Here is a 14,017-nt window from a genome sequence, read left to right as displayed (position 1 = left end):
AACCCTCCAGGCAGCGAGCTGCTTCAGAGGCGATCCGGATGCAGGCCTCGGGGAGGGGCAGGGGTCGGGTGGCTAAAGTCCCGCCTCCCCACCTTATGTGGCCCCGACTGTGGGTCTGGCCCTAGCCTGTGTGGACCGAGACCACGGTGGCGGGGGGCGGGGAGGAAATCTCCCGCACCGCCTGACCTTCTCCCCGCCTTCCTGCCCGCCACGAGCAGGAGTTTTGTCTCCCCTCAGGAGGCGTCCGTCGGGTTGCGTCTGACGCTGGGGGCTCCCTCGGTCATTACAAGCAGCTTTGGCGGCTGGTGGGAAAGCCACCTAGCCACCGGAGGCGCCCCCCGAGGACTGTGGGCAAGTGAGGGGGCAGTCCCGGGAGGGGCCCGAGGTGAGCCAGGGCGCCCGGACGGGCGCAGGGGTGGGGGCGGGGGTGGGGCCGGGGCCTGGAGGTGAGCGAGGGCGCGGGGTGGCGCTCTGGGGTGGAGGTGGGGCTGGAGGTAAGGGGGCGGGGCTGGAAGAGAGCCTGGACGCGGGGGCGGGCCCAGGGGTAGGGGGCTTGGGGGCAAATGGGCGGGGCTGGGGTGAGCCGGACCGGGCGGGGGGCGCCGGCGGGTGCAGCGAGCGGGGCTGGGAGGCGGGGCGGAGGCGGGGCGGCGGGGAGGGGAAGTGGGTGGGGCGCCACCGGGAAGGGGGCGGGTCCGAGGAGGCTTAGGGCCCGGGCGGTTACGGCGGCGGGCCAGGCGCGTGGCCGGGGCCGGCGCGATGAGCCGGGCCGGAGCGGCGCCGGGAGTGGCGGACGCGGTGCGGGGGCTACGGGTGGACGGGCTGCCCCCGCTGCCCAAGAGCCTGAGCGGGCTGCTGCACTCGGCGTCGGGCGGCGGCGCGTCGGGGGGCTGGCGACACCTGGAGCGGCTGTACGCGCAGAAGTCGCGCATCCAGGACGAGCTGAGCCGCGGGGGCGCGGGCGGCGGCGGGGCGCGGGCGGCGGGGCTGCCCGCTAAGCCTCCCAACCTGGACGCTGCGCTGGCCCTGCTCCGCAAGGAGATGGTAAGGGGAGCTCCGCGGATCTCGGGTGGGGGGGTGGGTGGCCTTCCCCGTCCGGGCTCGCCGTCCCGGAAAAGTTCGCCGGGACCCGCGCTCTGCTCCGGAAGTCCGCGCGCCCACCCGCCCCTTTCTGGCTCTTTTGCCCCGGGCGCCGAGTGAGGGACCCTGTCCTCTCTGCCCACGGTGCAACCCTCACCCAGGGAGAGTCCCCACTCAAAAGGCAGTTTTCGGAGCCCAGGCGCCCCAGGTCCGGCCCCGCTGGCTCGGAAACGGGAGGCGGGTTGTGGGGTTCGCTCGTGGCCTTGGGCGGGCGCGGCGTGGTCACTCCTCTCCGGAGTGAAACAGACCTCCGGGGTCGGGGAAGGGCTTTCACTGCGGCGGCGGGGTGAAGAGCTGCGCGCGACTGTGTTTTCCTGCCTGGGAGGGGACGGTTTTTGTCCGCTCGAGTGTAGACAGCAGATTGGAACAGCCCTCGCCCCCCTCCTCCGCGCCCCAGGCGGCGCGTGCAGAATCCGATTACTTCGGGATGGCTCCGGCCCCAGATGCTGTGAACGCGAACGCTCAGCCCATCCCCTCTCCGCGTGGTGGAGTCGATCCCCCCCAACCCGCTGGCGAAGAATGGAGGGGGCGCGCTCCCCTTCTGGGTGAAGCCCGTGTGGGTTCTTCGGGTCGTGTCTGGGCGCCAGACAATGGGGGTTAGCTTTTTCTCAGTCCTCGGGAAGTACATTTGGTGATGTGGGCCGGGACACAGGACTTCAGGTGACGCCAGAAGCAGGGCAAGGGCTGGGATTTAGGTGGCAGTGAGCCCTTTCTCCAGCTCTCTCCAACAAGCTTAGGCCAGGCGGGCGGAGAACAAACTTCCCTCCTTCCTAACCTCCCGCTGGGCCCTGATCACCCACCCCTAGCCACCAGCTTTCCTTTTGGAATCTACCCCTTCCTTTTCACTTAGTCCAGGTTCCTTTCCTCTTTTAAGTACAGGTAGAAACTTTATTAAGGAAATCTAATATACGAACGCTGCTTTTTTCCTGAGGCTCAATTTGCCAAAAAACTTATCACAGAGATCCTTTGTGGATGCATCTAGTACGTTAAGGTACTGTTTAGAAACATTCCATTTATGCCTTTCCTTTTTTTTTTTTTTCCTTCAGGAGCATATCCATTCTGAAAAGTAAGACTTAATTAAATCTGTAAAAGCAACCTTGTTTTTTTAATCAATCAGATATTATCTTCCCACTCTGTAGCTGGCACTGAATTGTGGTTTCCAGTTCTCTCTGAATAGATTTTCTAAGCTTCTTACAAAACGACTTAAATCCCAAGACCACCGCTTTTGATTTATTAATAAACATGAATTGACAGCAGCGTTGCCCCGCTAGGGAGTTGCATTTTAATTAGATAAATGTACACCTAGGATGTTTACAGCCTGGATTTAGATGTTGCATAAATATGGGGGTGAAATAGGAATACTCATCCCCGGTTAAGTTTTACGTTGGAACAGACAGGAAAACCTCAGGGCCACTCCTTTTGTCAAGCTCTGGTACATAAACAGACTCTTAGTGGCTTGGGAGTTCATGTGCCATTCCCAGAAGTATTTTTCCAGGTCCCTCCTGGTGCAGCTGGAGAGAACAGCCACAACCTTATAATTATGCCTTGGACCAGAGCTCTATATGAAGCACAGGGAAAATAAACCTCCGTCTTTGGTCAGTCTGATACTTAACTGAGATAAAGAGAAGATAGGGCTACAGGCCTTGACAAGTTCTTTCACAGAGTGTCACAAGGTCTTTAAAAGTATTCTAGGTGTTTGAGCTTTTTTTTCTTTTTAATGTTTATTTTTGAGAGAGAGAGACAGTGCGAGCTCAGAAGGGGCAAAGAGAGAGAGGGAGACCCAGGACCTGAAGCAGGTTCCAGGCTCCGAGCTGTCAGCAGAGTCCGACGTGGGGCTTGAACTCGGGAACCGTGAGATCATGACCTGAGCTGAAGTGGGACATTCAATGGACTGAGCCATCCAGGCACCCCTCCAGGTGTTTGGGCTTTAACAGATTTACTAACCTGGGGCCAGTGGGGTCCAAGTAGTAACTTCAACCGAGTTCATTCCTGAATTATCTGTGGAATAGGTTGTGTTGAGCTATTGAATTGGAGGGGCCGAGGTCAAATCTCGTGTCAAGGGATTACTAGAAGTCCTGGTAGAATGTGATTAATCACTTTTTGAAAAAGTCCTGTGCAGTCACAGATTCATGTGATTAATCCTTTTTTTCTTTTTTAAAGTCCTATGCAAGCAGTGGTGGTGTAGGAAGGCCTTTGATAATAAACAAGGTAATAATGCACTGAATGTACCTTAGAAGAGGGAGTGGGCCCTGGAAAAGGTGGGTTCCGGAGAGCCTCAAATAGCAGGGAAGGGTTCAAGGGGAAGGATGGCACAGAATTAGACTTAGAGGAATTAATTTGATAGCAGGGTGCAGAAAGAACAGGAAGTGGGGGATGCTAGGGTTGTGCTTGGAGAAGGTGAGAGCTTCCAGCAGGGTGCAGGCCAGTGCCTGGGAAACAAGACTCAAATGGGGGTGGGGGTGGTGGGGGTGGGGGGCGGACATTTTTCTGAAGCAGAAAATGCAGGAATTACCAGGTAACTGTTAGAGTCTGGGGGGAGACTTAAGCTTTTTAATGGAAGGTGCAGCTAAGCAAAACAATGAAAAATTCCTCATAGTCCTGGCACCCAGAGATCATCGCTGTTAATAGTTTGGGATAGCTCCCGTGTAGGCACGATGTAGATGCTTTCTGTACATCAGAACTTCTCCGTGAGATGGATACTCAAGTACTTGTCTTTCTTCCTTCCTCCCTCCCTCCCTCCCTCTTCCTTCCTTCTTTCCTTCCTTCCTTCCTTCCTTCCTTCCTTCCTTCCTTCCTTCCTTCCTTCCTTCCTTCCTTCCTTCTTTCCTTCTTTCCTTCCTTCCTTCCTCCCTTCCCCACTTCCTTCCTCCCTCCCTCCCTGGATGGTTGACACACAATGTTACGTTAGTTTCAGGGGTACAACATAGTGACTCAAGTCTGTGTGTTCGGGCGTGCTCACTACAGGTGTGGCTACCATCTGTCACAACACAACACTATTACAGTACCAATGACTATATTCTCTGTGCTGTGCCTTTCATCCCTGTGACTTAGTCCTTCCAGAACTGGAAGCCTGTACCTCCTGCTCCCCTTCACCCGTTTTACCCACCCCACCCCCTCAGCCATCCATCTGCTCTCTGTATTTTGGGGTCTGTTTCTGCTTTTTGTTAGTTTGTGCATGCTTTGCCATTTAGATTCCACATGTGAATGCAACCATATGGTATTTGTCTTTCTGTGTCTGATTTACTTCACTTAGCATAATACTCTCTGAGGTCCATCCTAGTTCATATATTTTAAAATATCACTCAGAATTGAATCCCCCTAAGATCACTGATTCAACCAGATGTGTCCCAACGCCCTGTTTGAACCCTGGCATCGTTCTGCCCATGTCCCCATGCAGTCCCACGAACACAAACACACATGGATCACATTATACATTCTTAGTTGGCTTTATTTGGCCCATATTGCAAAGGCTTTCCCGGTCAACGCATATTAATTATAATGTCTTCATTAGGTGTGGAGTGTACCATTGTTCAGTGGGGCAGTAACCTTGCTAATCCATCATTGGGAAGGTGGGGTTCACCGCAGCAATGGGGGAGTCCAGAGGGGTGGCTCCTTTAGGGGAAAAGGTGGTTTATCGTTACATCAATGGAGGGGTATGTTACACATTTAAAAATGAGGACCTGGAGGCTGGAGAAGAGACTTGGATCTGGTGATCCAAGACAGCGAGGGGTGGCCAGGATGGAATAGGGGCCGGTGGGGGGCTCCCCTGGGGGGAACTGGGTGGGCTAGGCTCGCTGCACCGCCCAGTTTAGCACTTCCTGTTCTAGGAACCCTCCTCTGAGAAGCTCTGTCCCCCTGGGGGGAGGGGGACCCATTTGGGAAGCTGGGAGGGTCACCCCAATAGTACTGTGCTCTATAGCTTACCTGCTCTATAGACCAGAAAAAGTCCTTTAAAACAAAAAACTGAGTTTGTTGGGTTTTTGTTTTGTTTTGTTTTTAAACATCAGAGGATATTTTAAAATTCCGTTCAACAGATGTTTTCTGGGCAGGGGGTGTTAGGTGCAAAGTGCTATGGAGATGCAGGGGTGAGTAGGAAACTCTCTAGCCATTAAGAAGCTTTATACCATCTGGTAGATGTGGGCATCTTTCCGGCAGTAGGAGTGCTGTAGTGTAGATCGCTTCTCAGTTTTCATGCCTGGACTCTGTGGGAGTAACTCGGCCTGAACTAGCTCTTACAAAAGGAGAATCCTGAAGGGCTGGCTGTGCACTGAGGCAGACTGTGCCGACGGGACACCGGGGAAGTCCACCACAATCCCCTCTCTTGCCCGTTGTTTCTTTCTTTCCCCACGTTTCGGACCGGGGCTGCTGACAAGGTCCACACTCCGTTTCGGCCACGCTTCTTAGTTCCAGTTAGTAAATACTGTGTGGAAGGACACCCGTGGGCCTGGCTCCGGTAGTCTGGCCAGCGTGGGCCAGCTAGTAGCGAGTGAGGACAGGGTTGCGTTTTACTATGATAGTATGACCATGTGGATGGGGGGGTAGGGGTGGGAGTGCTGGGGATCCCCCCCAAAGTAAGGCCAGTTAGCAGAAACAGCAGAGGGCTGCTGGACAAACTATTAGATATTTATTCCATACCTCTTTCTATATAAAAATACTTTGCCCTGAAGCCCCCCCCCCCCCCCCCCCAGTTTGCTAAGCTGATAAAGCCACATTTGCTCACTCAGTCTGGGTTGGCTTTTCAAATCCTTGCATGTGGCCGCCGGACGCCCTTGACTCTCAGTGTCAGGTGGGGCCCTTGACACACACTTTCCCTGATGTTTATACACAGACCACCCAGCCAGTGGCTCCGTGTCATTAGCTCAACAAACTTGAACACCCCAGAGTCCCATGAAAGCATGGACAGAAGATTTTCAGACATGGAAGGCAGGACATCTTCGAGGGGCTGTAGTCCTAGGGATTCTTGGAGTCTGCCTCTCTGACCATCAGGGCCCAGTTCTAGCCGCTTTGACTTAGAACCTCTTTTTTCATGTTTCCTTTTTTTCCCCCCTTAAAACTGTCAAATAGCTATTTTGGTCACCAACCTACATGTGAGTGGAGAGTCATCCACAGAGGACTTTTGAGTTCCTGAGCTGCAGTTTAGGCAAAGAATGGAATCTGATTCAATAAAGCTTGACTTCTGAGAATAGCACCGCTTCTCTTCCCTGCATTTTAGTTGAGAGAACCAGTAAACGTCTAATGAGTTTGTGCAGTGAACTGTATTCCAGGAGACGTGCATTAGCCTGAATAGCCCACATCCCAGTGGATTTCAACTCTGATGCTGCGCGTGAAGCCGTGTGTTAGGGGATTTTAGTCTTTAAAAGGATTTATGGTAAAGGTCCAATCCCGTGTCAGGCCTGTGAAATGCCATCTGGCATTAGCCTTGAGGACAGCATTCTTGATTAATGTTGATCACAGGAGAGTGGAGACTGTCTGGTGGCCTTTAATACCGTCTTTGTGTATTGTGTTTCCCCAATGGACGGACCACCAGCCCCAGAATCTTCTAGGCTGCTTGCTAAAATGCTGATTCCCAGGCCTCTTCCCATACCAGCAGTACCAGACTAGAAGACAGAATCTTTGTTTTGAAAAAGCTATTTAAGAATTGGGATGCTCATGGGGCACCTGGACGGCTCAGTCAGTTAAGCATCCTACCAGTCTGTGGGATCGAGCCCTGAGTTGGGATCCGTGCTGACAACGCAGAGCCTGCTTGGGATTCTCTCTCTCCCTCTCTGTCCCTCCCCCGTGCACGTGCTCTCTCACTCTCTCACAATAAATAAACTTAAAAAATAGAGAGGTGCCTGGGTGGCTCAGTTGGTTGGGTGGCCGACTTTGGCTCAGGTCATGATCTTGCAGTTCACAAGTTCAAACCTTGAGTCGGGCTCTGTGCTGACAATTCAGAGCCTGGAGCCTGCTTCAGATTCTGTGTCTCCCTCTCTCTCTGGCCCTCCCCTGCTCAGAAATAAGTAAACACTAAAATATATACATATTAACAACAAAAAAGAGATTTGGGAAGCTCCTGAACCTGGCATCAAGAGCTCGAATTCTGTTATTAGATTATGTGGTGTAATTTAGGCAGGCACTTTGCTCTTTTCATCTATAGATCCCCTATGGTGAAAATGAGAATTAAATGCCATATAGGCTCCTTTTGGTGGTAGGGATATAATTCTTTCCTTCTGCTGCCTATATGAGTCCTGATGGTAGCTGCAGAAGTTTGCTCTGTTATAAAATAAAGTAGGCACAAGTGCAGTGCCTACCTATTGTCATGGGCTTGGTGTCCCTGAGGACCCCACATGGTGGCTGTAAATTCTACAAAGGAAAGGAAGAGCAGCACAAGCTATTCTTGGACTGCGTTCATCAAAAATGAGGCTGTCTAAGGGCGTCTGGGTGGCTCAGTCGGCTAAGGACTGGATTTCAGCTCAGGTCATGATCTCGCAGTTGTGAGTTCAAGACCCGCGTCGGGTTCTATGCTGACAGCTTGGACCCTGGAGCCTGCTTTGGATTCTGTGTCTCCCTCTTTCTCTGCCCTTCTCCTACTCATGCTCTGTCTCTCACAAATAAATACACAGTAAAAATTTTTTAAAAAGCTACAGAGGACTGAAAGATATTTTTTTCATCCCATTTTAACTTTTATCTCTGACTCCCCGACCTGTAGAGATCAGAAGTGGATATCTCACCAGAAGCACAGCCTTTCTGTTTTCCCCTCACTTCTGGTTAAAAGGCATTCTGGGAACGTGAAAGGTGCCCCAGAGGCTCTTGGGGCACCTGGTCACATACGGAGGACCTCGAGCCAGCAGGTGCTGGAGCGTCTCTGCATTGCTCTGGGCCAGCGTTGCTGTGGGTCTTCGAGGCGGCACGGCCTCATTCAGCGAGAGCTCAGAGAGGACAGTGGCCCCGATGCATGCAGCTCCGCCCACCAAGCAGCATTTGGGGGCTTTGTGGCCTAGCTCTTAGAATGTGCACCTGAACTCCACGGAGGCTTCAGACCTCAGCTTGAAAAGCTACCTTTCTCACGACCCTGTGTATGAAACTGCCAGACGGACCACAGACCCCACGAACAGGAAACCAGCCGTGAGAATGGCTGCGTCAGATACTTGCCCCCTGTTATCCAGTGCCTTTCTCCAGAGCCCGACCTTCTCAGTCTCAGTCTCAGTCTCAGTCTCAGTCGTTGCCCACAGGCTCCAGATGTTTCCAAGTGATAAGGAGGCAGGGCTCATAAAGGTTGTTTTTTTCTTTCCTGTTGCTCATTCCCTCATAGTCACTCAACCCAGAGATGTACGTCCTCTTCCGGGAGCTTTGGAGACAGAAAAACCCTTGGGCTTCCTAATGGTTCTCCAGAAATTCATTAAGACATGTGGCCTTTTCTGTGTTTAGGAGTGCTTTCTGCTCATGTCCCTGATTGGCCCTAAGAGCCGTGGGCTGGCCTGATTTTGTAGGTATAGAATCCCGTTTGCAAGGATTCTGGGAGGAAGCACTGCCGTTGACCTGAGAACTGGGTGGAGTGGGGGAGGGGAGAGCCTCTGTACTCTGACCAGTGCTCTCCAGGGAAGGGACAGCCTCTGGGGGACCCCAGGCCTGTCACAGCCTGGGGACGCTGGGCTGAGGATTACTGAAATACATCTGGAGACTAGAGACTGTGGAAAGAGGACATTTGGTGTGTTCTTAGGTTGTTGACTGCACTTAGAATTGGAGATAAAATAGCCAAGTTCAATGCAGTTAAAGAGAAATGGCAAGGTCTTTAACAACCCTCATAACCACAGATAGGCCAAGTAAAACAATAAGGTCCATGTTTATTTGAAAGACTAGCAGAGGGACACCTGGGTAGCTCAGTTGATTGAGTGTCCAACTCTTGATTTTGGCTCAGGTCATGATCCCAGGGTAGTGGGAACGAGCCCCGTGTTACCGTGTTAGGTGCACTGAGCATGGAGCCTGCTTAAGATACTCCCTCCCTCTGCCCCTCTACCCTTCTTGGGTTCTCTGTCTAAAAAAAAAAAAAAAAAAAATGCCCAGCAGAGATTGAAAAAAATGATGATAGTAATGGTTAGGATTTGGGGAAAGAAACACCACAAAAATGGAGTTTCTTTGCTTTTTATGTCACTTGTCTGAAAAATGCTAGCCACTGACATGAGGCTATTTATATGTTGTCCAAGAACTTGGTTTTGATTTTAGCTTCAGATTGGCTCCCCTCACTGCATCTCCTCTTGCAGAGGGGGAGTTTCAATTAATGGGATAGCATTCAAGAAAATGACAGAACACAAACCAACCTTCAAGTGCATGTTGAGTTCCAGCGTGTTGTCAGGGGCCCCCGAATCATGTCTTTGCCTCCAGTCCCACCTGACTTCAACATCCATTGTAACCGTGTTTCCTCATTATCTTCGGCAGTGGGGGCTTTTAGGCTTTGGATACAGACCCTTGAGGAATGGTCTCATGTTTGCAGCCCCAGGACTGGGAGCGGGGGTGGGTATTGGAAGGAAAGCATCTCCCTTCTCTACCTTTTCTTCAATTTCATTTTTATAAATTTCTCTTATATAGTAATAGTCACACAGTAGATAATGATACTTGTACTCAGATGTGGATTGCAGTGCTATAGAATAGAATAGTCCTTGAAAAGCTCGTGATAACTATAGGAACCTAGATGTTCACAGTATGAAAATTGCATTACAAGTAAGCTACAAAAGAGTACACATACATGTGTATGCCTGGTACCTAGCTGAACAGGTTGCATAAACATGGTGTTTTGTGGGATACATACTAAACTGCTAAAAGTGTATATCTTTAAAACAGTTCTTAAAGTGTGGTCTGGGGATGTTTCGAGGTCCCTAGATCCTTTTCGGGGTCCATAATCATGTGCCGGTCATATTGACAGATGAGATAAATGAGACTTTAAAATATTACCTAAGGAGGGAGAACTTGGGTGGCTCAGTCAGTTAACTATTGACTCGATCTCAGCTCAGGCCTTGATCTCAGGGTCATGAGTTTGAGTCCCATGTTGGGTGTGGAGCCTACTTAAAAAAAATTACCTAAAGACATGTATCAACATTTGGAAGGTCTGCATAATTCAGTGAGTCAGTTTTTCACATTTTTCATAGAACTAATGCTTGCTGTTATGAAATCACACAAAAGATCCATTCAAAGTGCAAGACTGATGGATTTTAATGTAATGGTAGAAGTTCATTGGCATAGTTTCAAATTCCACACTGCGACCGTTTGAAGGGTAGTGTCTAAGAAGAATGCCCATGATTTTCTAAAAGGCTATTACATATCCGTGTGAGGCCAGATTTTCTTCATTTACTTCAACCAAAGCAACATGTCACAAAGGATCAAATGCAGGGGTGCCTGCGTGGCTCGGTTGGTTAAGTGTCTGACTTCAGCTGAGGTCACGACCTCACGGTTTGAGTTCAAACCGACCTCACGGTTTGAGTGCAAACCCCGCATTGGGCTCTGTGCTGACAGCTCAGAGCCTGGAGCCTGCTTTGGGTTCTTTGTCTCCCTCTTTCTCTGCCCCTCCCCCACTCCCACTCTGTCTCTCAAAAATAAAATTAAAATGTTAAAATTTTTTTTAAAAAAAGGATCAAATGCAGAAAGAGATAAGTCAGACATTAAAACGATTTAGAGTTACGGTGTTTTGGGGCGCCTGGGTGGCTTAGTCGGTTAAGCGTCCGACTTTCACTTAGGTCATGATCTCGCGGTTCGTGGGTTCGAGCCCCGCGTCGGGCTCTGTGCTGACTGCCAGCTCAGAGCCTGGAGCCTGTTTCAGTCTGTGACTTCCTCTCTCTCTGACCCTCCCCTGCTCATGCTGTCTCTCTCTCTCTCTCTCTCCTGGAAATAAATAAAACATTAAAAAAAAAATTAAAAAAAAAATAGAGTTATGGTGTTCATACAAATGTTATGTTAACATGTAATGGGTATATTATTTCTGTTTACATGGATCAATATAAAAGCTTCTGAGTTTTTTTTTTTTTATGTTTTATTTATTTCTAGGAGAGAGAGAGAGAGAGAGAGAGAAACATCGTGAGCAGGGGAGGGTCAGAGAGAGAGGGAGTCACAGACTGAAACAGGCTCCAGGCTCTGAGCTGGCAGTCAGCACAGAGCCCGACGCGGGGCTCGAACCCACGAACCGCGAGATCATGACCTGAGCGAAAGTTGGACGCTTAACCGACTAAGCCACCCAGGCGCCCCGAAAGCTTCTGAGTTTTAATCTGTAATAAGGTCAATGTTGATAGGTAGAATACACATAAATAAGAACTCTTGGGGGCCCTCAATAGTTTACAAGTCCCAAGACCAAAACATTTGAAGATAGCTGCTTTAGAACGTGGAATGAGGGAATTATGGTTCACATAATTATGAACCACTGACATTTAAATATAATTAGAATGTTTTGTTTTTATAATGGGGAAAAAGTCAAAGAAAGTGCAAAGCTATCACTTAAAGAAAATAGTAGACTGCGTTTCTTCAGCGATGCCTAGGACAGAGCACAAGAGGAAATGGGCTTAATTGGTACCAATATTAGTTTAGGTGAGAGGGAAACCAGAGGGTCCTGGGAGGGGTTGCAGAATGGGCTCTGTCAGCATGGACGCCTTTAGCTGTGGGCAAGTGTAGAGCTGCAGGAGCTTTGGGCGTGGCTTAATCTGGGGGTGCAGCCATGCAGCCTGGTCTAGCTTCTGCCTCCGAGGCTCTTCAGAGTCTAGTCCTCAGCCCGGTGAGCCTAGACTATTCACAAGGAGATGAAGCAGACCAAATAGCCCATATGCTTTTCCATCCAGGAGAGGACAGTGCCGCTTAGGGACCACTTGATGGAAGCTTGCTTAGTGAGCACAGACTTATGGGCCACTGGCGAGTTCAGAAGTCCTTTGGGGGTTATTTCAGTCCAGCCTGAGCTACTGGGTCAATAGCCACGTCCCTGACTGGATCAACACCAGAGAAGTCTTTCTCTTTGGTTTTCCTTTGCAAAAATGGTATGCAGGTCAGCGTCCTTCCATCACTGTGTCCTTTTTTCAGAAATCAGGTTACGATCCATCAGGTCACTGCTTTATTGCAGTCCAGCCTCGCAGATAACATGCTGGACACCTGGATCAGACCTGAGGGCCTTTCCCGGGTCTTTTCTAAAACGAATTCATTCACAGGCCATCATTCATTACATTTTTAAAAGGTAGCTTTGAAAATGGTCTCACTAGGGGCGCCTGGGTGGCTCAGTCGGTTAAGCGTCTAACTTTGGCTCAGGTCATGATCTCTCGGTTCGTAGGTTTGAGCCCCGTGTTGGGCTCTGTGCTGACAGCTAGCTCAGAGCCTGGAGCCTGTTTCAGATTCTGTATCTCCCTCTCTCTCTGACCCTCCCCTGCTCACGTGGTCTCTCTCTCTCTCAGAAATAAATAAAACATTAAAAAAATTTTTTTTTTTTTTACAAATAGTTTATTGTCAAATTAGTTTCCACATAACACCCAGTGCTCATCCCCACAAGTGCCCTCCTCCATGCCCATCCCCCCTCCCCCCCACATCCATCAGTCCTCAGTTTTTGTCAGCATTCAAGAGTCTCTCATGGTTTGCCTCTCTCCCTTTCCCCCACCATTTCCGCCCTTCTTCTCCCCCTTGTTCCTCCGTCAAGTTCCTCCTAATCCTCCTATACGTGCAAACATATGATATTTGTCCTTCTCTGCCTGACTTATTTCGCTCAGCATAACACCCTCAAGGTCCATCCATGTTGCTACACATGGCCAGATTTCATTGTTTCTCATTGCCATGTAGTATTCCATGGTATAGATAAACCACATCTTCTTGATCCATTCATCTGTTGATGGACACTTAGGCTCTTTCCATGTTTTAGCTATTGTGGAGAGTGCTGCTATGAACATTGGGGTACATGTGCTCCTATGCCTCAGCATTTCTGTATCCCTTGGGTAAATTCCTAGCAGTGCTATTGCTGGGTCATAAGGGAGTTCTATTGTTAGTTTCCTGAGGAACCTCCACACTGTTTTCCAGAGGGGCTGTACCAGTTTACATTCCCACCAACAGTGTAGGAGGGTGCCCGTTTCTCCACATCCTCGCCAGCATCTAGAGTTCTCTGATTTGCTCATTTTAGCCACTCTGACTGGCGTGAGGTGGTATCTCAGTGTGGTTTTGATTTGTATTTCCCTGATGAGGAGGGATGCTGAGCATCGTTTCATGTGTCTGTTGGCCATCTGGATGTCCTCTTTGGAGAAGTGTCTGTTCATGTCTTCTGCCCATTTCTTCACTGGGTTGTTTGTTTTTCGGGCGTGTAGTTTGGTGAGTTCCTTATAGATTCTGGATATTAACCCTTTATCTGATATGTCATTTGCAACTATCTTTTCCCATTCCGTTGGTTGCCTATTAATTTTCTGGGTTGTTTCCTTGGCTGTGCAGAAGCTTTTAATCTTGATGAGGTCCCAACAGTTTATTTTTGCTCTTGATTCCCTTGCTTTTGGGGATGTGTCAAGTAAGAAGTTGCTGCGGTGGAGGTCAAGGAGGTTGTTTCCTGCTTTCTCCTCTAGGGTGTTGATAGTTTCCTGTCTCACGTTCAGGTCCTTTATCCATTTTGAGTTGATTTTTGTGCATGGTGTGAGAAAATGATCTAGTTTCATTCTTCTGCATGTTGCTGTCCAGTTCTCCCAACACCATCTGTTAAAAAGGCTGTCTTTTTTCCATTGGATATTCTTTCCTGCTTTGTCAAAGATCAGTTGGCTGTATACTTTTGGGTCCACTTCTGAGTTCTCAATTCTGTTCCATTGGTCTATGTGTCTGTTTTTGTGCCAATACCATACTGTCTTGAGGATGACAGCTTTGTAGTAGAGGCTGAAGTCTGGGATGGTGATACCTCCCGTTTTGGTTT

At 49.7% G+C, this 14,017-nt stretch overlaps 1 protein-coding gene across 2 annotated transcripts in view; it reads left to right on the top strand.

The window, feature by feature from the left end:
* The first annotated feature begins 742 nt into the window (after positions 1–742).
* Positions 743–14,017, top strand: part of FAM89A (family with sequence similarity 89 member A) — a 30,657-nt gene continuing 17,382 nt past the window's right edge. For both annotated transcript variants that reach the window (XM_039241265.1, XM_039241264.1), the window contains exon 1: positions 743–1,044. In XM_039241265.1, the coding sequence (XP_039097196.1) occupies positions 760–1,044 (285 nt within the window). In that variant the 5' untranslated portion in view covers positions 743–759. The remainder of the gene's footprint in view (positions 1,045–14,017) is intronic.

This window comes from Hyaena hyaena, unplaced genomic scaffold (assembly GCF_003009895.1).
Source record: "Hyaena hyaena isolate Hyena2069 unplaced genomic scaffold, ASM300989v1 scaffold_193, whole genome shotgun sequence".
In the NCBI taxonomy this organism is placed as follows: domain Eukaryota; kingdom Metazoa; phylum Chordata; class Mammalia; order Carnivora; family Hyaenidae; genus Hyaena; species Hyaena hyaena.
This window is presented reverse-complemented; position numbering and strand designations above follow the sequence as displayed.